This window comes from Atractosteus spatula, chromosome 7 (genome assembly GCF_055471065.1).
Source record: "Atractosteus spatula isolate fAtrSpa1 chromosome 7, fAtrSpa1.hap1, whole genome shotgun sequence".
In the NCBI taxonomy this organism is placed as follows: Eukaryota; Metazoa; Chordata; class Actinopteri; order Semionotiformes; family Lepisosteidae; genus Atractosteus; species Atractosteus spatula.
In genome coordinates this window covers 12,746,461-12,773,822 of record NC_142712.1, presented here as the reverse complement: position 1 = coordinate 12,773,822, position 27,362 = coordinate 12,746,461, and the positions used below count along the sequence as shown (strand labels likewise).

The 27,362-nt window shown below is 37.0% G+C and overlaps 2 protein-coding genes across 4 annotated transcripts in view; both read left to right on the top strand.

Moving 5' to 3' along the window:
* Positions 1 to 12,729, top strand: part of pde2a (phosphodiesterase 2A) — a 160,666-nt gene extending 147,937 nt beyond the window's left edge. The window contains exons 18-30 of the mRNA XM_088920369.1: positions 141 to 253; positions 664 to 741; positions 1,247 to 1,369; positions 1,648 to 1,718; positions 1,822 to 1,944; positions 3,844 to 3,931; positions 4,735 to 4,782; positions 5,199 to 5,273; positions 5,626 to 5,725; positions 6,783 to 6,895; positions 7,312 to 7,350; positions 7,583 to 7,689; positions 8,409 to 12,729. Coding sequence (XP_088776495.1) covers positions 141 to 253; positions 664 to 741; positions 1,247 to 1,369; positions 1,648 to 1,718; positions 1,822 to 1,944; positions 3,844 to 3,931; positions 4,735 to 4,782; positions 5,199 to 5,273; positions 5,626 to 5,725; positions 6,783 to 6,895; positions 7,312 to 7,350; positions 7,583 to 7,689; positions 8,409 to 8,667 — 1,337 coding nt within the window. The 3' untranslated portion in view covers positions 8,668 to 12,729. The remainder of the gene's footprint in view (positions 1 to 140; positions 254 to 663; positions 742 to 1,246; positions 1,370 to 1,647; positions 1,719 to 1,821; positions 1,945 to 3,843; positions 3,932 to 4,734; positions 4,783 to 5,198; positions 5,274 to 5,625; positions 5,726 to 6,782; positions 6,896 to 7,311; positions 7,351 to 7,582; positions 7,690 to 8,408) is intronic.
* Positions 12,730 to 16,184: 3,455 nt separating this feature from the next.
* The window catches only part of mtmr2 (myotubularin related protein 2), a 13,020-nt gene continuing 1,842 nt past the window's right edge, over positions 16,185 to 27,362 (top strand). The window contains exons 1-16 of one of the 3 annotated variants that reach the window (XM_088920288.1): positions 16,185 to 16,432; positions 17,136 to 17,238; positions 17,808 to 17,831; positions 18,561 to 18,636; positions 19,014 to 19,108; positions 20,165 to 20,269; positions 20,508 to 20,609; positions 20,804 to 20,887; positions 21,225 to 21,374; positions 21,773 to 21,961; positions 22,463 to 22,648; positions 23,091 to 23,249; positions 23,671 to 23,763; positions 23,998 to 24,111; positions 24,393 to 24,569; positions 25,004 to 27,191. In XM_088920288.1, coding sequence (XP_088776414.1) covers positions 16,356 to 16,432; positions 17,136 to 17,238; positions 17,808 to 17,831; positions 18,561 to 18,636; positions 19,014 to 19,108; positions 20,165 to 20,269; positions 20,508 to 20,609; positions 20,804 to 20,887; positions 21,225 to 21,374; positions 21,773 to 21,961; positions 22,463 to 22,648; positions 23,091 to 23,249; positions 23,671 to 23,763; positions 23,998 to 24,111; positions 24,393 to 24,569; positions 25,004 to 25,168 — 1,899 coding nt within the window. In that variant the 5' untranslated portion in view covers positions 16,185 to 16,355 and the 3' untranslated portion in view covers positions 25,169 to 27,191. Of the gene's footprint in view, positions 16,433 to 17,135; positions 17,239 to 17,807; positions 17,832 to 18,560; positions 18,637 to 19,013; positions 19,109 to 20,164; positions 20,270 to 20,507; positions 20,610 to 20,803; positions 20,888 to 21,224; positions 21,375 to 21,772; positions 21,962 to 22,462; positions 22,649 to 23,090; positions 23,298 to 23,670; positions 23,764 to 23,997; positions 24,112 to 24,392; positions 24,570 to 25,003; positions 27,192 to 27,362 lie in introns of those variants that run through there. The other 2 variants (XM_088920287.1, XM_088920286.1) reach the window with 2 other exon arrangements.

Below are 27,362 nucleotides of genomic sequence, written 5' to 3'. Positions count from 1 at the left end.
GATAGTATTATGTAGGCCAAAGAGTATGAAGCTTCTAATATCAGACTCTCCCATCAGTATAGCCTTTCCATGTGCCGCGAAGTGCTTCAATAGTAGTATTAGATGATCCTAACCAAAGTCTGTCTTTCCTTGTCTTCCAGAGGTTATTGGCGTGGCTGAACTGGTCAATAAGATCAATGGCCCCTGGTTCAACAGGTTTGATGAAGACTTGGCCACAGCATTCTCAATCTATTGTGGCATCAGCATTGCTCATGTAAGTAGGGAAAAGTGAAAAACAATATAGTATATAGAGATGCATAGTAGAGTATATATACAGGTGCATTGGAACAGGTAAAGGTTTATTCCATGCTGAAAGGAGAAGAAAAGAGACACAAAGTTTTGGCTGTGGAACCTTCTTCAGGTGTAACTTCTACAGTACATATGTATTGGATGTATTTCAAAGATTGGTGAAAAGGAATTTCCTCATGAAGTGATATCAGCAAATAGAATAAACTTATAATTTATTCCCAATCACAAAACATACCAAGGAATAAATCTTCTTTTAATATTTTTTTTATTTTACAGCTATGATGTTTAAAAGGGCAAACTATTATTTCAGAGACATGATATTATCAACATTTGTGCACATGTCTGTTGTAAATAATGGCTGTTTTCTCCTCACAGTCTCTGTTGTACAAGAAAGTCCACGAGGCCCAATTTAGAAGTCACCTTGCCAATGAGATGATGATGTACCACATGAAGGTAAACGTTTAAGGACCTTTAAAAATTGTATTTTGTCCTTCCCTTGTAATGTGAGTAACTGATGAAAGCTTTATTTTAGCAACAGCTTCTTTGCCTATACTGTATATGAAGCCCATTGTACAGATTATATCATCAGACTAGCATTACTGAATAGCCTCAATTCCATAATAATCAAAAGTTCTATTTTTTTGCAAGTGTGAATGTAAAATAGTATGTAATGACATTCTCAGTCATTGCTGTTTGAATTCAGTGGTCTTGGCTATTGGCAGGTACTTTCTCCAAGAACTTTTAGCCATTTTATGGCTTGAGCTAAACAGAAGTCATAGTTAATGCAGGACGAGATGCACTCTAAACACTCTGAACTAGCAAAAGTGTACAGGTCTGTATATGACCTTTAGATCTATTCACTCTTTTCCATTGTGCTCTTATTGTCTTTCGTACCAATCCTATTTCGTTCATCCAAAGTCTCGATTCAAAGAGGCAATGCTTGTTTGCATCATTTCAGGTTTCAGAGGAGGAAGTGACGAAACTTCTGAAACACGGAATCCAGCCTGTTAATGAAATCCATCCCAACTTTGCCAATTTCACTTATACTCCTCGGTCTTTGCCTGATGATAGCACTCCCATGGTAGGCTGTTCCTGTATTCTTGTTATGTGGGATAGGCACTCTAATTAATGCAGCTTGGGGTGCCAGACTGTATGTATTTGATTCCTTTTTTTGGAATGTGAGAACTGCGCAGGACAACGTATTCAATTTTTTTTTAATTAAATGCCGTTAAGTGGATAAAACTTTTAAAAAATGAAAATCACTTGTGTAAAATCGGTTCTGACCGAAATAGTGCTGCTACACTGGAATTTAACCCACATCCTCTTTGTGCCTATGTCCCTTCTTTTCCATTTCTCCAGGGTATTTTGAGCATGTTTGAAGACATGGGCTTTATCAACAATTACAAGATCGACTTACAGACTTTGGCGAGGTGGGCACTTTGAAGTCTTCGCCTCTCTTCTGCAGTTACTGTGGTTGTGGATGTTTAATATTCAGGGGTTTTATGATGTGTGTATGTGCTTCACCTTCACCAGGTTCTGTCTGATGGTGAAAAAGGGATACAGGGATCCCCCCTATCACAACTGGATGCACGCATTCTCCGTCTCTCACTTCTGCTATCTCCTCTACAAGAATCTGGAGCTCTCCAAGTACCTTGAGTAAGAGTACTTCTCTGCTTGTTGAAGGAGACAGAAGGCTAATCACATCTTGATTAGGTCACAAACATCTCAGCTTTGAGTGCTGTGGATGTGGTAAACACATTGCAGAAGGAATAATAATTATCTTAAATGACAAAACAATATACCAGGTAAAATGTCTCAGTCATTTCTAATAGAAGGAGCAGAAAGTCTTTTTCATACTGGCTAGAAATACTATATTTTAAGTTTATTTTAAAATAGACTTCAGAATGTTCCTCATATTGTGGCTTCATTTAAATATCTCAGGTATTAGAGAAAAATATGCAAAGATACAGTCTAAATCAAGGACAGAGATTTGATGCATAAATGTATAGCTGTAATGTATTTCTTTTTCTTACAGGTCAGTGCACATCACTTTCAGACTAATGAATTTATGATTATACAGAAGTACAGTATGAAAGGATAATGTCCCCATCCTCAAGGGCAATGTTTTCCGAATTCTGCGTTAGTGTCAGCTTTAGCTCCTGACTTTGAGATTGACCCCACAGTTCATTAGTGGATGTTAAACTGTATTAGATTATGTTCTATTGCTCTAGCTTTCATAAATCAGTAGATCTGTAATACTGGATTTCACAATGACCTGCAGAATAATCGATTTCCATTCAGCTTTCCCATAGTTCTGAATTCTTAGGCCACTAAAACGTAAAATCATGAAGGATGTCTGAATTTTTGGATTTTTTAAAATCTCATTTTAGACTGCCTTACCTTTTGGGGGGTGGTCAAAATATCCCAAAATAGTGCTGAAACTACATTGCTTTTGGTGAAAAAATAACTGACTCTGATTCACAGTTGATTATAATACCTACAGTTCACACTTTGTTATTTTTTTACATGGTTCCTCAAACCCAAACCTTTTGTGGTTTTGACAATTGATTTTAAATTGGCTTTTGTCCTGAGAGTGGGAGATATTATTGGGTGTATGGATATATGTTTAACAAAGATCTGTGTAACCTCTGAGCTTATGGACTGTGGGAGGTTGAAAGCATTTGTGCTGTTGTACCACACTTTGAGATTCATGAAAAGTGCTCTTCAAAGTTGAATTATTATTTATACTCAGCTAGATCTTTTTAAAACCTTTTATACCAAACAGAATTGGCAAAGTGCACAAGGCTAGTTCTTACCAAGAAATAACAGTGATAAATTAAAGGTGCTGCAGGTTATCCCAATGTCAGTGTAAGAGTTGTCCTGGTACTCCAGTTCCTCCCACCTTTCAAAGACATGATGTCTAGGTTAATTGGTGTCTCTGAATCCCCATGTGATTGTGTACACGTGCCCTGCTATGGTCTGGCATGCCTGTCCAGGCTGCAGTCCTGCCTTGCACCAGATGCTTCTGGGATAGGCTACAGGTTGCTATGTCCCTTGCAGGGAATAAGCAGTTTTCTGATGGACATACTGTTTGGCATCTTAAGAATTAGAGATAGCCTTCCTCCAATCTTCATTAAATCTCATTATACCAATTGGAAGTTCTCTAACAAGTCTGCTCTACCCTGAAATAGTAATACAAGTTATGACTGTCTCTATTTCTCAAAAGTCACATGCTCAGAAAACCCCCACATCTAGGGTTTCTGTGGTTTTGATTATAGGTCATGTCTCCTAGTTAAGGCTGTGCTGCAGCACAGAATTGCCAGAGAAACGAATATCTAACAAGCTGTCAACAAAATGATCTCAAAATTGTATTTAAGCATCCCACAAGTTAGTCTTTTTTGTTATAATCATGAATGTGTCATATAACAGCTTCACTTTTAATAACATTAAGTAACGAGGCAATAAGAGCCGAATGCCCCTTTTGAGGTGACTTTTTAATTTTTTAATGATAATTTTGCTATTACCCTTATGCCAATTCTTCTCATTTCCTTTCAGGGACATTGAAATCTTTGCTCTTTTCGTGTCGTGTATGTGCCACGACCTGGACCACAGAGGGACCAACAATTCCTTCCAGGTGGCCTCGGTGAGAATCCTCAAATACACTCTGGGCCACTCTGGTGCTGGGTGTAACTCTGAATTCATTACAATTGACCCCAGAAATTAAAATAACTGTAGAGAACAAGCCTGGAGCTGAAAGGAAGCTCTTATAACAGGTTCTCACTGCGGGAAAAGTAAGTTTCCAGTTGTAGGATGAAGACCTTTAATTCACTTTATGGTTTTTGCGATCCTCAGACTAGCATCAAAGCCATTTATCTATGAATGTACTGTACAAGTATGAATTTCTTACAAAGGAAGGTTGCTCTTGTCACGTCACTCAAACAACACGCTATACCACACTAGTTTGGAATGTGGTGTACTGTATATCAAAACACTTATCCGTCTGTGTTTGTTGAATACTTCAGCACTGATGTTTATCATATTTCGCAGTAGTATTACAGAGGATCATATCAACAAAAACTGCTGTGTCCAGGGCCTTCACTCTCAGCAGCCTGTAAGAGATCAGCTGAAAGGTGGATGGTAGCAATAACAACGAGGCCCAAAGGCACTAGACAAGCTGAAAGCCAACTGTTTCAGTTGTGGATGTGGTTGATATTCTTTCCACACAACTCCAATAAAAACAGATGCTGCTTGTTACAGATATTGAATATATATTGTGTTGTTAAACCATAGCTCTAATTTGAGTTCATAGCAGCTTGGAGGGACCCATCTGCTTTATTCAAGGGGTATTTATCTTGTCAAGGAAATTTAAAGGAAACAGCATGCTCATAAAAAGTCCCATTTTTCTATGCAATTGTCTAATCATCTGTGTATTACTGCTTCTTCCAGCAATCTGTATTGGCAGCCCTCTATAGCTCCGAAGGCTCAGTTATGGAGGTAAATATGGCATTCTGTTTTTTACTCTGCTGCAATAACAATTGAGAAATAGATGTTATAAAAGCAACAGAGGTGCAATAAAACACAGGTAGTTTGTGGGCCAATTGAGAAAAGGTGATCTACTGAAAAAAAGTAGTTACTGAAGAAATGTAGTGCCACAGATGTGAAGGAGGGTGTATTTCTCTCCTTACCGGGAAGTTTAATAGAATTTCTTGGATTTTATTTGTGATTTTCTTAAGATGCCTCACACACTGTAAGTACAGCGGTGTAAGGATTTATTTTTTTTCTGTGCTAGCAAATGGATTACATTGACAGTCTGGTGACATCTGGTGGTCAGTACTCAATTTCTGTGGTAAAACAAGATTCTTCTGTTGTGCAGCACAGAGGTTAATAGCCTTGTATGTTTTTCCTCACAGAGACATCACTTTGCCCAGGCAATAGCAATTCTCAACACCCACGGATGTAACATCTTTGAGCAGTTTTCAAGAAAGGTCAGTCCCAATGTGCACAGAATTGTATACTAGTTTCCAGTTTAACCTAATAAAAATGTGTCAGGCACTCCTGGAATCTCCTTTTAATTTCTCCCAGTTTGTTCTTTTTTAGTCCTTGGCTTATCATACCCTTCTCTATGAGATAGATGCACATTGTCTCAGAGTACAATATGTTTATTCTATGTGGATTGGAAAGTCATAGTCTACTGCTAAACTTAAAATAACAGAAGCTTGATTTTTTTAATATGATTACAGAACTTGCATGTTTTATACACTGTTCTATCTTAATAACACTACCCCTATCTTTCCTTTGTTTCATACATGTTCAAATTAAATGAGGTCTTGTTTTCAGGACTACCAAAGGATGTTGGATTTGATGAGGGATATCATATTGGCAACAGACTTGGCGCATCACCTGCGCATTTTCAAAGACCTTCAGAAAATGGCAGATGGTAATTTGTCATGTAAAATCTTGGAATCTGATGTTTTTGTTGTGATGCAAATAATGGTGGCGTATAGATAAAGGACAGACAGTATCTTTTTCTTGGTTCCCAGCCTACCCCTGACACTGTCTGAAATAGACAGAGAGTCATGTAACAGTCTCTGAGAACACACATACAGTACGTATATACTGTACATACATGAATAGACCTGTGTTTGGAAAGAGCACCTGTAACTCAATGGAGTTACATTATTTAATTTACTTTAGATCAAAGCTACAGCTTGTTAGGTTGAATGAGTGCACTATAAATGTAGAAGAGGTCAAATCAAAGAAATACTGCTTAACATCCAAGCTGACACTAAATAAATGGTGAATAATGTTGTGCAAATAAAAGATGTCAGCATTTGTGTATGACTTTGCAGATACTGAACATGAACAACATAAACAAACCACAGCCCATGTCTTTGGTGCTGAAGAAATCCCAAATTAAACTTTCTTGCTATGCACTTGATATGTTTACTACCCTATACCTAGATTAAATAAGTATTCTGGATAGCTTTTTTTCTGCTCTTCTTAACATGTTGGCTGTAAAGCAGATATGGACATTTTGAATTACAGGCCAATTTGATCCTATTCTTAGAGATGTCAACTTGTAAGGAAGATGAAACAAGCACATCTTGATTGCAGCCTGATTGAAACAAGGCTTTGGTAAATTAAGTTGGCACTGGGAACCCTGAAAATGGCACAGTCTGTCAAGTATTATAATGGATGCTTGCACTGTGATTAGAATTAGTAGAGAAGCCTTTTCTTTTGTGAAATGATGCTAAGCATTGATTAAAATAAGCTCCCTGTGATGGAATTGGAGCTTGTTAGCTTTGATAGCTGGGCACTATAGGATAACTGAAAAATAATCCACCAGAACAAAGCATATTAGTGCAACATGGCTTCCAGTGTAAACCTGTTATAATTAATGATTTGAATTGATTTGAATATTGTATCATTGCTGTGAACTGAGGGGCCATTTCACCCTGAATGAAAACTTATGGCTCACTGTTTTTTTCTTTTAGTGGGTTACAACCCAGACAACAAGCAACACCACAACCTGCTGTTATGCCTGCTCATGACTTCGTGTGATCTTTCAGACCAGACAAAGGGATGGAAAACCACCAGGAAGATTGCAGTAAGTGGATGTGCTCACCTAATAGTGAAGATAGAAGCATACCCATTTTTGAACAATCAGTACAGCAGTATCTGTTTGGCTGTTGCAAAAAAAAAGAAATGCACGCCTTATTCCAGAGATCAACAGCAAACCAGCAGCAATTTTACAGGAGATTCTAATTAATTAATTTGAATATGAGTATTGGTACAATGCACAGTAAATTAACATTTCTTGAAAGCTTTAGTTTGTAAGACCAGCAGAAACATGACATTTGATGATGGCAGTGATGTACAGTCATTACAGGTCATGGGTACAAGTCTATTAACTGATGTTCTGTACACCTGGAGTTAGTTTGCAGTCATAAGAAGTCACATTATTTTGTACAAATCTTTATCATAAATGTTAATGCAGTTTTCTGCATTCTGTTTGTTTTACAGGAACTTATTTATAAGGAGTTCTTTTCTCAGGGAGATCTGGTATGTATAGTTTTAAATCATTGGAAATAGATCTATATCAATAACAGGCCAGCAAGCAAGAAACTGACACACAAAGACCACTGCATCTGAAGTTGTTCATAATATGCCAAACACTACCCCGATAAAGAACTTAAGAAGTTTACTTCAGAGGCAAATGAAAAGTTTAGTTATCATGAGTATAATGTTTAGTCCTTATCTGATATTGCTTGTTATTCTCCTCTCTGTTGTGTAGGAGAAAGCCATGGGCAACAGACCAAGTGAAATGATGGACAGAGAAAAAGCATATATTCCGGAATTGCAGATCAGCTTTATGGAGCACATCGCTATGCCTATCTACAAGTAAGACTTTATACTTCTGAGAAAGGTCAAAGCAACGTGCTGAGCTCAGATTCTCAGCTGGAATAAACCTATTACTTGTTCCTTTACTGTCTATACAATATTGAAATTCAAACAGCAGAATAAATACAACTACAGTGAGACAGAAGGCCTGTTCCGGTTTTTATTCCATTTCTGTGATCTTTAAAGATTATTTAATAAAACTGATAATACCTATTGTCAACAAACTTCCAACAGTCTTTCTGAACTTTTACTGAAGTTCAGAGAAAATACACGACAGAAAAAATATGTTCTATACATCTTCACTCTGAAGTAATTTTTTGGCTAATAAAAATCTGAGAGACAAGGTTTTGACAGCCCAACACCAAAGGCCTTTGTAGACAGAGACAACATAAATACTACTAGTTGGTTGAAGAACTGAGAACAAACAAGGTTAATATATAAAAATAAATATATGATTTTTATTGGTGGGTAGCTGCGTCAGCATGCGTAGGCTGCAAAGGAACAAGTAATAGGTTTATTCATTACTTAATCATTACTTATAATTAGGTAATGATTTTTATTACCAAATTAATGAAAACCTCTATGTACTGTATATCCATTTTATGTGTACCTTAGGTAAGTTAAAGATAAATTTTTAGCTTACCTTCAGAGAGGTTTTCCTGTGTGTTCCACTTTTGTGCACATTAATAACTTGTGTTCTTCCTGAATTCCCCTACAAGGCTGCTCCAAGAACTTTTCCCCAAGTCAACTGAGCTTTATGAGAGAGTTTCAGCCAATCGGGACCAATGGACCAAGGTCTCTCATAAATTCACCATCCGTGGGTTGCCTAGCAACAACTCCCTTGACTTCTTGGATGAGGAATATGAACAACTTCAGGAGCAGGCAGGTGACACTCTGAGGATGAACGGTTGCTTGGAATCTAAAGAAACCATGGGAGTCATTCAAGAAGGTTGTATTTCAAAAACAATTAGAAATTAGTTATAGACTCTTAGAGACTGTATGTATTTTCCAATTCCAACAGTAACACCTTATGTTTAATAAAGGGAATTACCTTTAACATCAGAACAGTTTTGATATTCACTTGTGACATAGCTGCTTAAAATACTGCTATTGTAATATCCACAAATTAAAGATAAGAGTTTTATTTCTGGGACCCTTTGTGCATTACATTATGTTTCATCACTATAGGGAAAAGGTTTTAAAATCTGTTTATTAAAACAATGTATGAGCTGTAAGTTCTGCTAATACTAAAGTGTACTGTTGTTCATTAGTATAATAACACATTGTTTCAGTAATGTGTGGTAATCCCAGCTGTGTAAATATAAAGTGTTACTTTGTTCAGCTTTGAAAAGCCAAAATGCAGTCTTCACAGATTTCATATCCTTTTTTACATATTGAAATTAATGCTTGGAAGTGGACTTTATTTTTAAATTTGTCTACATATATATAGTATGTATGTATTAACCATTTTTGTGACCAGGAGTTTCCCATGTTCAGAGGCATTTACACCTCTGACTTACCACAGAACGTAATGCAAACAAGTCACACAGATTCACAGTTTGTTGTAGCTGAAGTGAGAACTTCTTAAATGGTAACACTGTACTTAAGTCTATTAATGAAGTAATGAAACAACATCATAGCTCCTTCATATTAAGACCAAAACATGATAAATTAACATAAATAAAAACACATAACAAAATAATTATCATAAGGCCAAAAATGTTTACTTTTCTGTCCCCTTTAATGTTTGTTTCAATTTATTAGATTTTGTAATACAGATATTACTATCCACAGTTTTTGGTCAGTTCAGCTTTTTTCCGTATGCTGAAGCCAATTGGAAGTTGGAGACTGTGTCAGTGGCACAGTCTGTATCCCCATACATTTTAATGACTTTCTTGGTAAATTAACATCCCCTTGTTCAGTTTTTGTTCTCACTGTATTTTCCTCTTTTGATTGCACTATTTGATTATGTTTTACTTTTACATCAGTATCACACACACAGTTCAGACATACTGAGACTGATATCAGGCATCATTCTGTGATTATAAAAATGCAGGTCTAGAGCAGTAGGCCTATTAAAACTACCTGCACAATTTGCGTTCAAGGCTTTGACTTCTGACCACAGACATGCCATGCCTACCATGGTATAATGAAAATCCATCTCTGGGGACCAAAGAAAATTGCTCAGATACAGACGCACACAAAGGCACTTTCAAAGCACATTAAATATTACAGAGAAGTGCTTCTATTAGTAGACATATGAAAATAACTTCGATTTTCCTATAGAATGGTAGCTGAAGGAGAAACAACTGCCTACCCTCAGATGTTTGAGTTATGAACAAGGTTTATTTATTTTTTAAAAAGCTAATGATGACAGCCATCTGACATGAGGTATGAATATCAAGCAGCAGATGGAAATCTCCCGGGTTCAGGTATTTGTGGCAAAATGAATCTTCTAGCAGTCCAAGCTGGAACTGAACTGAACTGCATCTTGGGGACAGGTAGTTACAGAATATTTCCATGCTTGAAAATGAAGCTGTCTCCTCCAGTGAGAATTAACAGAACAAAGAAATACTAATCGAGAACTTTAACATATTTCTTTTTGGCTTTGAAAATGTTCACAGATTTCATATCATTTTTTCACTATGCTAAAAATGTTATTGCATTTATTTGTTAAAAATGCCTTATGTGCTAAATTTGGGAGGAAAATGATACTCCTACATTACAGATTGAAAGCAAACATTTGAAATGGAATAGTACCAATTACAGTATGTTTATTCTCCTTGGGATTTCATTAATATCTGAGTGCATTAGATATTAATGAATTTGTCTAATTTGAAGATAAGCTGGTTTCTATAAAAATGTAAAATATTTCTATACTCCCATGCTAAATACTGTATATGTGGACAAAGCTCGCAGTGTGTTTTTATTTAAATACTGTAAAAAAAACTGTAGAGACCCATTTTATTTTTTTCAACAATTGTATTAAATTTTCTTCCCTTATTTTGTGAAACTACTGGTGAGACTAAATGAATATGAGATCAAATCTATCCCTTTAAATATAGCAAGCAACATAATATAACAGTAAATGTTAACGAAGGTGTACAGTATATTAACCCAGGGCACAATGTTTTGCAGTGTGTGCAATTAATATAAGTATCATATGTAAGACTGTGGAATCAAAGACAAAAGAATGTAGCAGTTTGTGTATTTGAGTAAAATGTGGAAACTATTCCCATTAAAATTAAGTTTTTGTAAATGTGTGAGTGTATATAAATAAATTTCAAGGTTTTTTTAAAATAAGGGCTACTGGCCCTTTAAGGCAATTAAGAACCCTTCCAGAATGTGTATATTATTGATTTTGCCTTACCGTATCTGAGTTGCCTTTAGAGAAGACACATGTTGTATAAATATATCTACAGTTTCTATGTTTATTTTTACAGTGGTAATGGAAAGTGCATGCCTTTTTCTTGCCAATCTCCTGAAATATTCAGTAAAGCTGTTATTTTTTACATAGCTGCTCAATTTAATTCTTGTGCAGAAACTGAGTATTGTAGATAATTATAGCTATTTAAATACAGACTGTTCACAGAAGAAATATTAGGTCAGCTTTTAGGGGGTTGTGTATTATCTAGTTTTGGTTTAGTTTTTGCTTACATACAACATTACTAAACGGCAGAAAAGTGCCAAACCAAAACAACAGTTAAAGTATGTGATCATGGGGTAATACTATTTCCATGCCTAAATAAATTGTTAACTCCTTGAATATTTTGAACTGAATCATGACCCATGATGTCCATTTGACAATGTTAAACATGTGTTAGTGTGTTAAATGCCACCTGGGAGATGCAGATGTGACTTTAAAATCCTTTCAGAATACAAGTCTGTTCGAAGCACTCAGACATTTGGCCTCTGTAAATATCAGTGATAACATTGATAACAATAAAACCTGTGTTCTGTTGAAAGATGTTCCTATTATATTCTCCCAAAACTCCCCTGTAACCTGTTGCTGAGCACTAGTTTCTGCCTACAAGATTTTGTATTCCTCAGACTAGACCCTGGTCTTGAACCCTTTCATTCTGCTGCCTGAAACTTGACTATTTTCTGTTTTTGCTTTTCACATTCATATTAAGACTAATACTCAACTCTGTTCCTTTTCTTTCATCATAACTTTAGTTTGTATAATAAGATGTTCCTGCTTCGAGGTGTTGACTGAATATATTCCAACTTACATTTTCTTAGTTTGTTCTCTTCTATATACAGTACACTATTTACATTAATGAAATCTCCTGAGGTGCTTTTGTATACCTCTCCTTTGTTACACTATAACACCTAAAAATAAACGTACCAACCTCGGACCCATTTTGTAAATGGTTAATTCTGGCCTTCACTGTATATGTAGTTGTTGCTAGCAGCTGATGTGTAAATATGAAAATTAAATGTTTTTCAAACATGTTAAAAAAAACTAGCAAGCAAGGAGATGAATTTACTCATTGTATAAATTTGTAAGTGCTTGAAGTGAATGTCAATTATTTCAGAATTTTCTTAATGTTTTGTTTACCTGAAAATCTTCAAATATGGTAACCTGTCATAAAACATTGAATTAAGAAAACTGTTTTTATGTGAGGTGTAGCCTTTTTTTAATAGATGTGTTTGGGTGGCATAATTTTGTATCCCACTTGAGTTCCTGACTCATGGGAATAGAAGCATTTCAGAAACATACAAGAAAGGTTTGCTTCAGGGTTGTCTCCAGATTGGATTTAATTAAACTTTATCTTAAAGAAGCAGCCAAATAAAAAAGAAAACACCTGATTTAGTTATATAGCTGCATAAGTTGTAAATTTATTTTTTCTCTGTCCTTGTGTTGTCATTTGTACATACCTCTGTAGATACTGTAAAGGGAGTCTGTATTGGATCGTTTCATTGCCATGTTAAGGACTACATTCTCAGAGAGGTGCACAAGCTGTGGGATACATGTCTTCTGAGACAGAACAAAGGCAGAGGCAATTGAATTTTTATCTAAATAAATTTCATACATTGAACAAAGCTGTGTCCTTCCCCTTCTTTCTAATAAATTAAAAAAGGTTAGAGTCGTTTAGTTTATGTTAGCAAATACTTGTCCTTCTGTCAAAATTTCACCCCAACACCATCTTCATACAGTTCTCTACAGAAGCGAGAGAAATAGCCTTTGAAGGATTCCATATAGAGTTTTAATTTACTAAGCAGTAGTTAACCTTGAAGATTATATTAAATTAAATCTGTTGTGTGTCATCGTTAACATCATTACATGCAATTTTGCAAGCTGTAATTGTACCTATACTATGCAGTATATGTATTCTGGGTTTGTGAATTATATTGGTTTTCAAATAATGCTAACTCATTGTAAGAGAGCATACTTATTAGAGTTTTAAATGTATTTTTCCCACATGCAGTATTTTCTATCTGCTTATTATTTTCATCATTAGTTTATCACTTCCAAACCTCCAGTAAGAAGGATAACCTCCAAAGAATCAGGTAAAATCGAATTCCCAGTTTTAAAATCCACATTGCTCCCCTTGAATCCTCAAAGTGAAGCACGATCTTTTTAAGGACCCATAAATGCCTAGGAATTATGATGGCTCTGCCCCCAGACACTGAGCTGAGATTTCAGTGGGTAGGTCACTCCACCAGTGAGGAGTGAGGGTGGAAAATGAGCAGGCTTTGGAAGTGGAAAAGCAGAGAGGGGAGTATAAAGTACCAGGAATACTGGGAGTATAGTTGTGGTTAAAGAGAAAATGCAGAGAGCATGACAGAAGGTGTAGGGAGAGATAAATGACTGAAGACATTAGGTATTATTGCACCAGAGCTAGAAGAGCAAAATACATTGATGATCTAAGCATTACTAGAGAACCATTTGCTTTCTTCTTTATTCAGTGGTTACTCTCCCAGCACTTTACTAGGATTAAGCAAATCATGGAATGGAATCGATTTACTTATCCCTCCCCCAAACAGTTAAATTCAATAGCACTGCTCTGCACACTGGTAGTTTGACAAATAAATTAGTCTTCAGCACCATGGACAGCTCTTCAGCCTTGCCTGTGAAATTTCGTTTTCACTAAGTGTTCTTACCATATCTTTTCATGCTGTCATTGTGACAAACACTCCATATCTACTGTAGATCGAAACAAGATAATAACATTGATAACAATGGGTGTCTGTGTACACTGTACTCAACGTGAATTATCAATAGGTATGACGGACTTTGTCAAAACTGATGCATAAGCAGGTGAGAGATGGCACCCCATTGTTTTCTTGCTCAAAACCTATGGTTATTAAAATTTCTTGTTTTGCCTGCAGTGGTAGACACAAACACATCTTGGTATGAGTATCCATCCATTTTCTATCCACATCTTCCAATTCTGGCTTATGGCGGAGTTGGAGCCTATCCCAGCAAGAATATTATCTAGTTTTATTTGTATGAACCCTCCATTGATTCAATGTATTTAACTTTATTTTTTTCCACTAACTCTTTTTGGAGGCCAGGAATCAGCACAGTATACCCCACTATACTTTAAATCTTTATATGTTAATGTGAAGCAATACTGTGATTTTTATGCCAAGATTTAGTTTCTGTTGCCTGCTGCTTCATAAAAATTCAGTATTTGGAGCAAATGACAAATGCATATTCATACATAGCAATTTACAATGCATAAGCAGAAGCTATTTGATGTATTTAATAGTCAAATATTCTTATGTTATTTGTATTATGTTATTTACAGACCTCACTAGTAGTCTAACTGCAGTTTATAGCCTCTTTCTGGGCTATTTTTATATAATACAGGGGTAGATTAGAATAGATAGAATAGATCAATCGGATTAGATTATTCCTAGGCTCTAATTTGTATTGTTATTGAATTGTCTTATGGATCCTGCACATTGGTGGTGGTGGAGGGGAGTCCCCATTACCTGTAAAGTGCCTTGAGTGGAGTGTCCAGAAAAGCGCTATATAAACGTAAGCCATTATTATTATTATTATTATTATTATTATTATTATTATTATTATTATGCTACCTGAAGACAGCTTGAAATTGCCTTTTTCATGTCACATGAACCATGAAGCTCAGTCTCTGATCTCTGACTTGCAATCTAAGGTCATTTGGTCTTGGCTTAAACTGACAGGTTTTGAATAGTTCCATCTTAATACAGGGAACATAACTCCTTCATGAGAAGACATACTGTAATTTTGAGGCTTTTTTGTCATCCTGTATAAATAAAATATGATGTTTTTGACAAAAGTTGCAGAAATTGATTTATGACCTAACTGGTATTAAAGGGTACATTATCCTTATCAGATTAAGTATTATATTATATTAAGTATAAAGTAGCTACACCAGCAAGGTAAGTGAATGCATATATTTTATTTCTGACCGAATGCTACAAAATTATGATTATTGTTTAAATGGTTTAAACTTAGGGACATTTGACTTTGATATCTGCGGTATCTCTTAGTAATCTAAAATCACCATGGAAATGTAAATGAGTAATCAGAAAGCAAGGATATAAAGAATATTGTTTTTTTTTAATTTAACTATTGTATTTTAATATATAGTATAGTGCAGTTTAGTTGTACACTATTGGTCAATATGGGGTCCTGTCACATAACCTGTTTCTGAAAAGTCCGAAAACCTGTTTTAAACAGCTCAGCGCATGTATGTATTACTGGGTTTAATAGGTACATTGGCACTGTTTCAAAACCTCATTTGTAAACATTTAACAATTTTCAAATTAATGTATTAATTTAAAACTAATAATGACTTACACACATATATGTCACAGATTTTTTTTTCTCCTGACTTCTTATTAATTTTAATTAGTAGGAATCTGGTGAAAGTCACACAAGTAACTTGTAACTATAATAATAATAATAATAATAATTATTATTATTATTATTATTATTATTATTATTATTATTATTATTATAGGAGATTCTCCCCAGTGCCAGTGGAGCACAGTGCCCTGATGAACTACACCGAACACTTTCCTAGGTTACATTAAAAAAAAATTGCAAGAAGCTTCAAGTTTAGGTTTTTTCCGTGGAAGAAACAGGTTAGAAATGCAAAGTCGCTTTTAAAATACTGCAAAGAAATGCAGAAAGAAAGAAAGAAAGTTTTATAATATTAAATTGTATTCCAATTTCACATTAATCTTACATCTTCGAAAATGAATGACTTGCGTACTACAGTATTTATACGAAAACTGTATACAGTAAGCATGATTAAGACAAACGAGACGGTTTTTCATTTGCTCCATTTCAATACAAATACAGTAACTTTATTATTTAAAATGCGAACAAAAGCCAACCAGATACAAAGTGTTTGTTAAAGCCTACAAAACAACACGTTTATTATCAGTAACTGTACTACCACTACACTGTACCAACACAACTCAGTTACACAGAGCTCCTAATTTCGATTCCCTTTTTCTGGGATGTAAACAATCCCCACCCCTTACTTTTCCAGGCACTCTGGGTAAATATGGCAGCTTCCTGTCTGCATTACAGCTTTCTGCTGTGCTAGGGTTCATTCTGTTCTTTAATTTTATTTCTTTCTTATATTTCTGTGACTTGAATTTCGTTCTGTCCTCTAGTTTGGCATTGTATTCAGAGATCATAAAGAAACATAAAAGACATGGAAAAGAGTGGAAGCACCGATAGCCTCGGATCCAAACCGTCCTCCAGGCAGCCCAGTGTGGATTCATTATCCAGGTGGGGGAGCTCAGCTACGTACAGTTTGTTTTTGCAATGTCATAGTCTGTAATAACAGCTGTTATCCTTCTGGAACACTTAAATTGTATTTAACAGTCCTGAAAACAAACCATTGCAATGCTCATTTCTGAGATTTCCAGATGTTGTTCTGTTCGTTACGGTTGCTGTAGCATCGCGCTCACCACAATTGCTGTCAACTTGGATAAATCTGTACAGTAAATCTTCACTTCCACAGGCTAATCGTCTGCGCGAAAATAACGTTCTCCGCACTGTGACATTTTGTGTAATGTTCCTTATTTTAGAATGAGAAGTAAAATGAGTTAAAAGCCCTTTTAGTTTGGCTGTTCCCGAAAATTGAAATCTGTCGCAACAGTCAGATCTTTTAAAAATCGGAAAGCTATAATTAAATATTTTTAAAAAACATGTAAAGGAACTTCTATGCATTTTTTTTTTAAAAGAGCAGTGCTTAATGTGAGGAATATTGTTATTCCTTAATATTAATATTGTTATCAAAAGTTTCTCAATTTGTCTTGTATAACGCTCTACACTGTAGAGGCCCTTTGTAGTGGTGGTGTAGTTCTAGTGTTGCCGCCATGGTTATTGCTTCACAACTGCAGATTTTTTTAACATTTTTGTAAGGGGGGTCTTTTATTTTTTACCCAATAAATCGCTGGATTTGGACACTGGTGTCTTGTACCCGCAGCACGTCCACCTCTCGCTCAGACCGTTCTTCTCACACAAAGCAGCCCCTGACCCTTTCGTCTGACTCCGTGTCCACTTCTGCAGAGCTCTCACCAGAGCACCGGGTGTGTACTGTATATTGCTGAGAGGTACTCGTGTGTAGACTCCCCGAAAGTCAGGAGAAGGGAAAGTTTGTGAGGACCTTTATGGAAGGTCTTGTTAATTAGCTTTTTTCATTCACATCGCTTCTTTTTTTTCTTTGAATCTTTATTCTTTTTTTACTTTTTTTTGTTGTTCTGCTGTAGGGGGAAATTAATGAAATACTTGGGGCTTTTAGAGGAATTGCTGTAAGTTTTGTAATTGTAATTTTCTAACTTTATTGTGTAACAAACATATAAATTGCCTCGCATGTTCTGGATGTTTAAAGGAAGACTCGTGATAGGATTTCCAAATCCAGTAGACAAACCTTTTTGTATTACAAGTGCAGAAAAGTCAATGTACTTTTAGTTTTGTAATGAAATATCAAAGGTAATATTATTGTCGTTAAATCTGGTTTCAGGCTTTAGGGTTCTAGTCATGAAAGGTCAAGTAGCGCTTTAAGTCTTACAAGTCAACACTCATAACTGTCTGATATTTTTATGCTGATCTTCTCATCGTTTTCTAGATTTACAGACTTATTTGTTTTCCTCAACAGGGTAAAAGTTTTCTGGAGGTCAAGGTAAAGCACTCTGTGGTTCATTTAGACTCTTTGCTGTCTGAGGGCTAAGAAGTGGTTCTGAAACAATCTGGAATGTTCCAGTTCTGAAATTCTCAGAACTGAAAGTCATAGGTCTCATGTCCTGGCACATGAAGCCAATGATACCAGTCTTCCAAATACAGGAATATTTAACTATATTAATTGGACAGTTTAGTTATAACTGGATTTTACTGCTTTCTGCCATTTTCAGCCACCTGCCTCCTTCCTATAGGGACACACACCTGATGCTAGAGATGCATAATTCTTTGAAACATATGGGTTTTGTGCAATTTAAGTAAATTAATGGAGTCATTTAAGTTAGGGATTACTCACTGCTTGTAAATCACACACTTTGTAAGTGTTTCACATTGCTAAGTCTTTACTGTTTCTTTTACTGTCCTCTTAATGTGGTGGTATTGTGATATTGAACGTGCTGGTCAGTGTAATGGTACATTTTCTAAACTCTGCCTTGATTCTGCTTGTTTCATTAATTTAATGCGTTGAGATCCTAAAGTAAATGCTACCCCCCCCCCCCCACCACCACCACCACCACCACTTATTTTCTCATACAACAATTTTTTTTCTATTTTTATTTTTTAGAATGGTTTTTAGAATACCTTCCTTGGAACAGTGCTCGTCTGCTTTTGCTTTATGCTCTCAACGTGTGGCATGCAAGCTTTGTGAATGACAGCGCTCTTGTTTTGACAATAGGTGCTAAGAGAGGCTAGTAAATTGGCTCAACTGGAAGAACCTCAGTTACTACCAAAGGAATCAATACAGGATATGGGTAGGTCTTCCAGTGGGTAGCCTTCAATGTGGATGTCTTTTAAAGTTGGTGACTCAGAACTGGTAATGAATTGCTTTGCAATTGGTAATGAAAATGCCTTTGATCTCTCTTACTCAACATTTATTAGCATGTTACCTCTGTTTTTTTGTATTAGTATACTATTAAAAAAGCCCACATTTTCTTTCTAACATGGGCTGACGTGCTAGTTCATGATTGCCTCTGCGAATTCTGTACCTTTTATGTGCTTCACTACAAGTCCTTCTCGGGTGTTCTCGCTTATATGTTTTGAAATTCCTGTTTCATTTCTTGTTAAGATTTTACACAATACGTTGTTCAAGTCCTTATTATATCCTGCTTTGTGCTCCTTTACTTTGCAGCTAAAGATGTCACTTATATCTGTCCCTTTATTGGTGCCATAAGAGGAACGCTAACTGTTACTAACTACAGACTGTTTTTCAAATGCATGGATCGGGTAAGATTGGCTCTTTTTTATAAACTTTTGTTTTTCCATGTTTCCATACAAAAACATAAGAACAGAAGACAGAAACCATTTAGTTTGTTTGTTAGTAGCTACGTGAATATACAGTTTAATCCATCTTCCATAGAGAAGCCTGCAGCTCAACTACCTGGCTGGTACTACTGTTCCACACATTCACAAATGTGTAAAGAAGTGTTTCCAGTTCTCTGTTCTTTTTAGTTACCAGCTATGACCCAGTGCCCTTGCTTTCCTGATGCGTCTGATACATACCCTGAGTTGACCCTAGCTATACTTATAAGATTTTACATATTTGGATCAAATATCCTTTTTTTCTAAATTAACAAGAGTTTCTTCAACGGTGTATGACACAGTTCTCTAAGACAAGAAACCATTCATCTTGCTCTTTTTTTTGATTCTTTCTAAGGCTGAAATAGCATTTTTGCAGTATGCTGACCAAAACTGAATACAGTGTATCAGTTGGGCGTCTTACTAATGCGTTATAAAGTTTGCATTTGCCTTCTTTTGATGTACAATCCACATGTTTTGTTGTGTATCAAAGCATCGTTTGTGCTTTTTAATGCTTCCCTGCATTCTCCTAAAGTGGACATAGAATAATCTACACAAACAGCCAGATCCCCTTCGTGTGTCATCCCATCCAGCTCTTAATCTCCCACGTGATATTTACAACAAGTGTTTCTTCTGCCTGCATGGTTTACTGGTGATCTCTCACTGCACTTCCTAACTGTGAGGATTTTATATCACATACTAAACTATTGTTTTTCAACAGAGCATGGGAAGATGTTCATTTTCATTAGAATATTGTAGCTAATGTTTGGAATAGATAAAAGCTTATAGGAGAAATTGCAATTTTATGCATTGCATTAGAGGCGTATCACCTGTTGAATAGGCCTCCATTCAACATTTCATGGATTTCCTGCGCAGCCAGCAATAGTGGCAAAGCAAATGTTCTTGAAAACCATGAATGAAAATGGACGTGCTTTTCCTTTTCATCATATATGAGGAGTTTCCTACAATTTCCCTTCTTGCCAGGATCCCCCATTCGTCCTTGACATTCCCCTGGGCGTGATCAGTCGCATTGAGAAGATTGGGGGAACCTCAAGTCGTGGTGAGGTGTCCTATGGACTAGTCTGTAAAGTAAGTGCTGCAGGCACTAGCCCTCTGACACGCGTTACGATAACCAGACTTACGATTTTTCTTTTGTGCTTCAGTGAAAGTCTGTTGGGTTAAGAGGTGCAGATAACTAAGGACAGAACTGTTGTCAGTATTGATTTTGCTGTTTGAATACAGTAAGCAATTTCATGACTTTTTATTCTCTGGAAGTACTCTATGCTTCGTTTCACTTCATTAAAATGAATGCACTGTCCTTTTGCAGGATATACGAAATCTGCGGTTTGCTCACAAACAGGAAGGTCACAACAGAAGGTCAATCTTCGAAACCTTAATGAGATATGCATTTCCCATTTCAAATGGCATGGTAAGGGACTTCTTTTGCATTATGTGTATGGGATTAGCAGGTGCAGAAAAGGACAGATTTGTTTCAGTGCTTTTTTTTTCCTGTAATGCAGTGGATTTTGAAAATTTCTGATGTTTACTTTCTATGTGCCTTAAATTACCAGTAACTTTTTCATTTTATGTTTTCTTTGTTCTTATTTCCTTTTTATGCTGCAGCAAATTTTTGCATATGAATATGAACAGCTGTTCCCTGAAAACGGTTGGAAGGTATATGATGCCATTGTGGAATACAAGAGACAGGTAGGTACAGTGTTTTGTAACTCATTTTTTAATTTTATGACTTCTTTATCAGGTCTGAGGCTTAGACTCTTTACATTTATTTGTTAGTTCATTTAGAATGTCTTTCACATTTCCCTTGATGTAGCCAGGCTCTATTCAGAGACTCTGAGGGCATCCTAAATGCTTTTATTAGAGGAACATCCTCAAACTGTGGTGTTTATAGATCCATTTCATTTAAATAAATGTACAATATACTATTGTTGTTTGTTTTGCAATACAAAAACCAAAGGCTAATTTTATGACCCATAGACTTTTCAGTGTGGTGGCAGTGCTTTTGTTTGTTGTGGGGTTGCTGTAGGGTTTGCCCAATGAGAGCTGGAGAATAACCAAGGTCAATGACCACTATGAGCTGTGTGACACCTACCCAGCTGTCCTGGTTGTGCCAGTCAACATTCCCGACGAAGAACTGAAGAGGGTGGCCATCTTCCGAACTAAAGGCCGAATCCCGGTATATATGTCCCTTTACTACAGCGTTCCTATATCCTTCTCTTAAGTACCCACAACTGATGATTTGTAGAAATCTGAACCAGATGGAATAGTATCTAGATCATACTGGTTTTGTGTTTTTATTATTATGATGTCCTTATAAGCTGGTTTTAGTTTTGTGTGCGTTTTGGTTTGATCCAGCTGTGCTGTATGAACATTTTGTAAGCAACCTGAAAAAAAACAGAAACAGTGTAATGTTCAGATTCTAATACTAAGTACTGGCTAGAAGTTGTAATAATGGCTAGGGTCTTATATCAGTGTTTATACCACTCCTATCATAATGTGGAAAGCAATTTGATAAATATACAATTAATTTAAATGTTATAATTGCTTGTGCTGTGGGCCCTGTTTGTTTTCCAGGTGCTGTCTTGGATCCACCCGGAGAGTCAGGCCACAGTGACAAGGTGCAGTCAGCCCATGGTGGGGGTGAATGGGAAACGCAGCAAAGAGGACGAGAAGTACCTGCAGGCCATCATGGACGCCAACGCTCAATCCCACAAGCTCTTCATCTTTGACGCTCGGCCCAGTGTTAACGCCGTCGCAAACAAGGCAAGCGGCCCTTATCCAGGCTCTCTGCACTCCTGCGTTCAGAAAGGAGTTGCATCACAGCACAGGCCAACACATAAATATTGCCGTTGCATCTTTCTGGCCATTTTTTGTTTTTTGGAAGTCAGGGTTATATGTTCCAGTTAAGGATAATAAGTTTAAAACGTCACACGTTTGGTTACGGTTCCTTTTTATCCATCAGGAGAGTAAAATTGGTCAACATTAATTTGTGAGGACTCACAGAAATTGCACAGTGACACAGTGTTTGAAAGAATAAAAGCAGGTGCTCACTCGATCTAAAAGCATCACTGGAGAATCCTGTGAACTGCTTGTGTTTACAGACGTGTTTTTTTTCCAATGTCATTTTTTTGCGTTCAAGCAGAAAAGAGAAGAAATGTCTACCATCTTTAAAACCTGTTGCTTTTGTGCACACCTCAGCCAGGAATTTTCCACCCGTTGTCTCGTTACCGTATAGCTAGTTTCTCATTCTGACTTTTTCGGCAGACCAAGGGTGGCGGCTACGAGAGCGAAGACGCCTATCAGAACGCTGAGCTTGTGTTTCTGGACATCCATAACATCCACGTGATGAGGGAGTCCCTGCGCAAGCTCAAGGAGGTGGTTTACCCCAACATTGAGGAGTCCCACTGGCTGTCCAACCTGGAATCCACACATTGGCTAGAGCACATCAAGGTTAGGATGGAGATGGAGAGAGTACTGCATCCAATTTAAAAGGCTACAGACTTGGTCGAAAGCTTCGAAAAAAGGCCTTTTTATGCCTCTCTTAGCCAAAAAGAAAAGTTGTAAGTAAAAAAACTTCAATGATGAATTCTGGTTTCATACATAAAGGAAATCTCTTCTGTGCATTATTCAGTAGGAGCTGGTTTTGATTTTTTTTATGTTGTCCTAGTAAGTTACCTATTTTTATTTTTGTAGTGTGTTTTGGCTTGATCCAGCTTTGCTGTATAAAACGTTTGTTTTTACTACCTAAAAAGAAACAATCAAAACCACAATCGTTGTGCTTCTGAGAGAAATTAGGGGTGACGGTTTGCACGTTTAAGAATGTCGCTTGGAAAAGCTGCAGAAGAGTTGAGAGCCCCCTTGCTGAAGGCGTGTCGTCTCTCCTGCGTTATAGCTGATCTTGGCTGGAGCCCTGCGCATAGCCGACAAGGTGGAGTCGGGGAAGACCTCGGTGGTGGTCCACTGCAGCGACGGCTGGGACCGCACCGCGCAGCTCACCTCCCTCTCCATGCTGATGCTCGACAGCTACTACCGCACCATCCGCGGCTTTGAGGTGCTCATTGAGAAGGAGTGGCTGAGCTTTGGACACCGCTTTCAGCTGGTACTGCACCCCCTTTAAAACAGACTTTAGCACTAACCCTTGAGGTTTTAACACCTTAGATTTTCTGTAAGCAGTTCTGAATATATTGATAGGGCTTCAACATACATGAGATGCTCATCTGATCTCTTTTCATTTTGGCCGAATTCACCCCTTTTTTGGGGGGCATGCTCTCCCGGGATCTTGTTTCTATGACTCTTTTTCTATAAAGATTACCTTAATCTGGGACTGCTAGACAGTTTAGTCTAATCGTCATCCCTAAAGGTTGGAGGCATTTAGCAGCTTCTCAGTCCTCCTGGCCAAATGCGGCCAGCAATTATCTAGTGGCTGCTGTTGAAGATGTTTAATACGATCTCTCTGTTCCCCTCTTCTTCAGAGAGTTGGGCACGGTGATAAGAACCACACAGATGCAGACCGGTCTCCAGTGTTCCTGCAGTTCATAGACTGCGTGTGGCAGATGACAAGACAGGTAAGCGATATGCAAGGCAGAATGCAAAGATTGTAGATGACCAGTTTGTGTCAAAATGTCCAAAATACCAATACGGGTATAAAAATCCTTGGAACTGTTCACTTTTCATAGTTCTAAGCCAGCTGAAAGAGGAGCCCTTGTTCCTGCTGTAGCTTCTTATTTTTGAGTTTGATGTTAAGTATCATGCGCTAATTATGTCCTGTCTTTCTTCTGGATGTCTTTGCTGTGTTGCAGTTTCCTGCTGCATTTGAGTTCAACGAATACTTTCTAATCACAATCTTAGACCACCTCTACAGCTGTCTCTTTGGAACATTCCTGTGTAACAGTGAACAGCAGCGGGTGAAAGAGGTAAATGTGCACAGAGGAGTAGCTCACCTACACTCACACAATTACACTGGCTGAACATTTTTAACAGCAAGTGATCAGAATTCTGATTTCTACATTATTGTTGCCAGCTGAAGAAATTTTGAATAAGGACAGCTGGAATTGCATTAAAATTCTGTTGACAGAACAACATATACATAAATGTGTTATTTAGGTTAGGGTATTTAGGTTAGGTTGAAAGGTTTATCAGGATGTATGCACAGTATGCTTCTAAGGAAATGGAAACGTTTTGACTCAATCTACAGGAGGTGCAGAAAAGAGCAGTCTCGCTGTGGTCCTACATTAACAGCCAGCTGGATGACTTCACCAACCCCCTGTATGTGAACTACTCCAACCATGTGCTCTTCCCCGTGGTCAGCATGCGCCACCTGGAGCTCTGGGTGGGCTACTACATCAGGTGGAACCCACGAATGAGGCCTCAGGTAAGGAGCTGAGCCAATGAGTTATGATGCTAAGGAAAACTGGATTTTGAAGGACTCAACACTTGTGACTACTTTAAATTTGGTTTGGTAGTAGTGTCCTCAAAATTTACTTTTTCCTAACGCTACCCTAAATTGTAAGTGAGATTCATTCTTAGGGGCAGTGTTCTTTAATTATCGTGTAAGATGGATAACTGAAAGAATCTGACTATCCACAAAACATTATTAATATACAATACAGCACTGTATTGATTTTAAACTCATTATGCACTGAAGCCTTTGTTATTTTATTTGGCATTGTAGATGGCAGTTTTTATAATGGTGTTTTTATGGGTCCCTCAGCCTGGTCGGTTTTAAATTGTGCTGCATAGCTGAACACTGCTGTTCTTTCACACTGCTGTTTTCATTCAGTGCCTGAAGGATGCCTCTCTTTCCAGGAGCCCGTGCATCAGCGCTACAAGGAGCTGCTGGCCAAGAGGGTGGAGCTGCAGAAGAAGGTGGAAGAGCTGCAGCGCGAGGTGACCAACCGCTCAGCGTCTTCCTCCTCCGAGCGGGCGGGCTCTCCAACTCGCTCCATCACGCCAGTGCAGACGTTCGTCTGAGGGGGCACAGGTTTGCTGGCTCTGTCACTGCACCTGCTACCATGCGTGCTGCTTCGAAACAAATCGGTATTTATGATCAATATACAAATGCACTGCACTGTAGTACGTTATTGCAGGGATTTCTCTGGCAAAAAAAAAAAACTTGCGTTAGGAGACACATAGCCCGGCACAAGATTGAGCTTTTCCAATGGCTATGCGAAGACTCTTATTATTCAGAAGTGGAACTGGACTGCCATTGACTGCCTCTCACAATAGCCAGACTCTAGTTACCTCTGGGTGGTGATCTCCATCTTTGTTAGAGGTTAATTACAATATCCACTAATACCACCTGCTGGCAAGCCTTCTTCGTTAATTTTATTGTATTTATCAAGCTAAATCCCCTTGAAAATGTATGAAAAATTTGATGTGTCTCTAATTTATTCTTTCACAGGTTTGCCAGGGGTTGGGAAAAAATATATATTTACACATTGTTTAGTCATTAATTTAGTTAATAATTTAAATATTCAGAGCCAACAGGAATATAGAATTCTTGCTAAATTAATATTACACAGTGCTCTTCTTCCTACTCTCAAGTGGAACAATATTATTTCCTTTTTTTAACCCTTTATTTGCAACAGTACTGTTTTTTCCAATGGCCAAAGTGGGGTAGGACCTTGTTCTTAAAACACTCATTTCTCATTTTATTAAACTGCTGGATCTGCCCTGTAGGTCTGTTATATTAGTACAGGGAATATGAGACTGTGTGGAGAGGGTACTCATTGGAGTATTAGCTGGATGACCCTGGTTGAACTGGAGCATTTGAGTTCTGTTACAGTGTGTGCTTTTGCAAGATTTAGGATTTAGTTTGAGAAACCTTTGGGACTTATTGTTAAAACTTTAGCAGAACATGAAGGAAAAAAAAGAGACAAACCTTAGCCTTGCACAAAAAATAGGTTTTCATTTATAGGCTCGCTCTCTGCAGTAGATACTTGAAAGTTGTCTGGATAAAAGAAGACCTGTTTTATATTTCAATCAGACCAATCTGGAGGCATGAAGCACTCATGTACAGTTAGTTCTAATACATTGTTGAAGAATCTTAAGCCATATACCCAAGTTCCAACCAGAACACTAAGATCCTTAAATCCTAAAGATTTATATTATTTAAGATTTTCATGGCAAAGTACATTTTTGGTGCTAGAATGTTGTGACACTTCACACTTTTAAAGAGAAGTGTTTATCATAGATCAGCAACTGTGGCGTTCCATAAAATCAGTTGCATTCTACATTACAGAGTACATAGATATAGTATATACCATATACATATATTTTCAATGCTTACCCTTGTTTACTCCCCTGAAATCTTTATATATTTCATGGTTTAGTGTACGCTGTTCACTTATAATTATGAATTGATCAAAGTAACCAATTGTGCAGTTAGCCTACTTTGCACTTATTACATTGCACTAACACTCCCACTACCCCCATCAAGAAAATATAATTTAAAAGAAGACAATGATACTAAAACTAATGGTTGGATTTACTGTCGGACTGCAGGATGTTTACTTGGGTTTTAATATGAGTACATGTGGGATTTTAATGTTGCGCAGTGTTCAAGAACTATTTTGAAAAGATGTTAAATCGAGTTTGTATTTATTGTTCTTTTAACAATTTGTTTGAATAACCAACTGTTGTTAATTTCTGTGAGATGGGAATTTTTTCTCAGTTACGGTTGTGACTGCTCCCATACAATAATGAAGTGAAGCCATAAAGTGAAATATTAGGCACCTGGGTACCTAGATTTGTAGGACTGTTTCCATTTCATTCCACAATGAATGTTGCCATTCCTCATTTCAAGTTGTTTTGTGGCTTTTTTTACACAAATAAAGCCATTTTAGTGGTTTTGAATAGTTATGCATTTTGTGATTTCCATTACAAGTACACCACTATCACCACCTGTATACACTGTACCTACAGTCTTGTATGACCTCTTACCTTATATCAGAAATAACAACCCCTTATCTTGTATAATAAAATGATTTTGACATGGCTTTATTTTCTCAGTAATCTATAGATACAACCACTAACTGAAATAAAAAAAATACCTTAAATTGTACTTAAAATCCAAAGATTCAGCTATTTTTTTGCAGCAGAATGTGATTTCCACTAATAATTTTAACTGCAATAAAAAACAATTCTTCCAACCATATGTAAACAT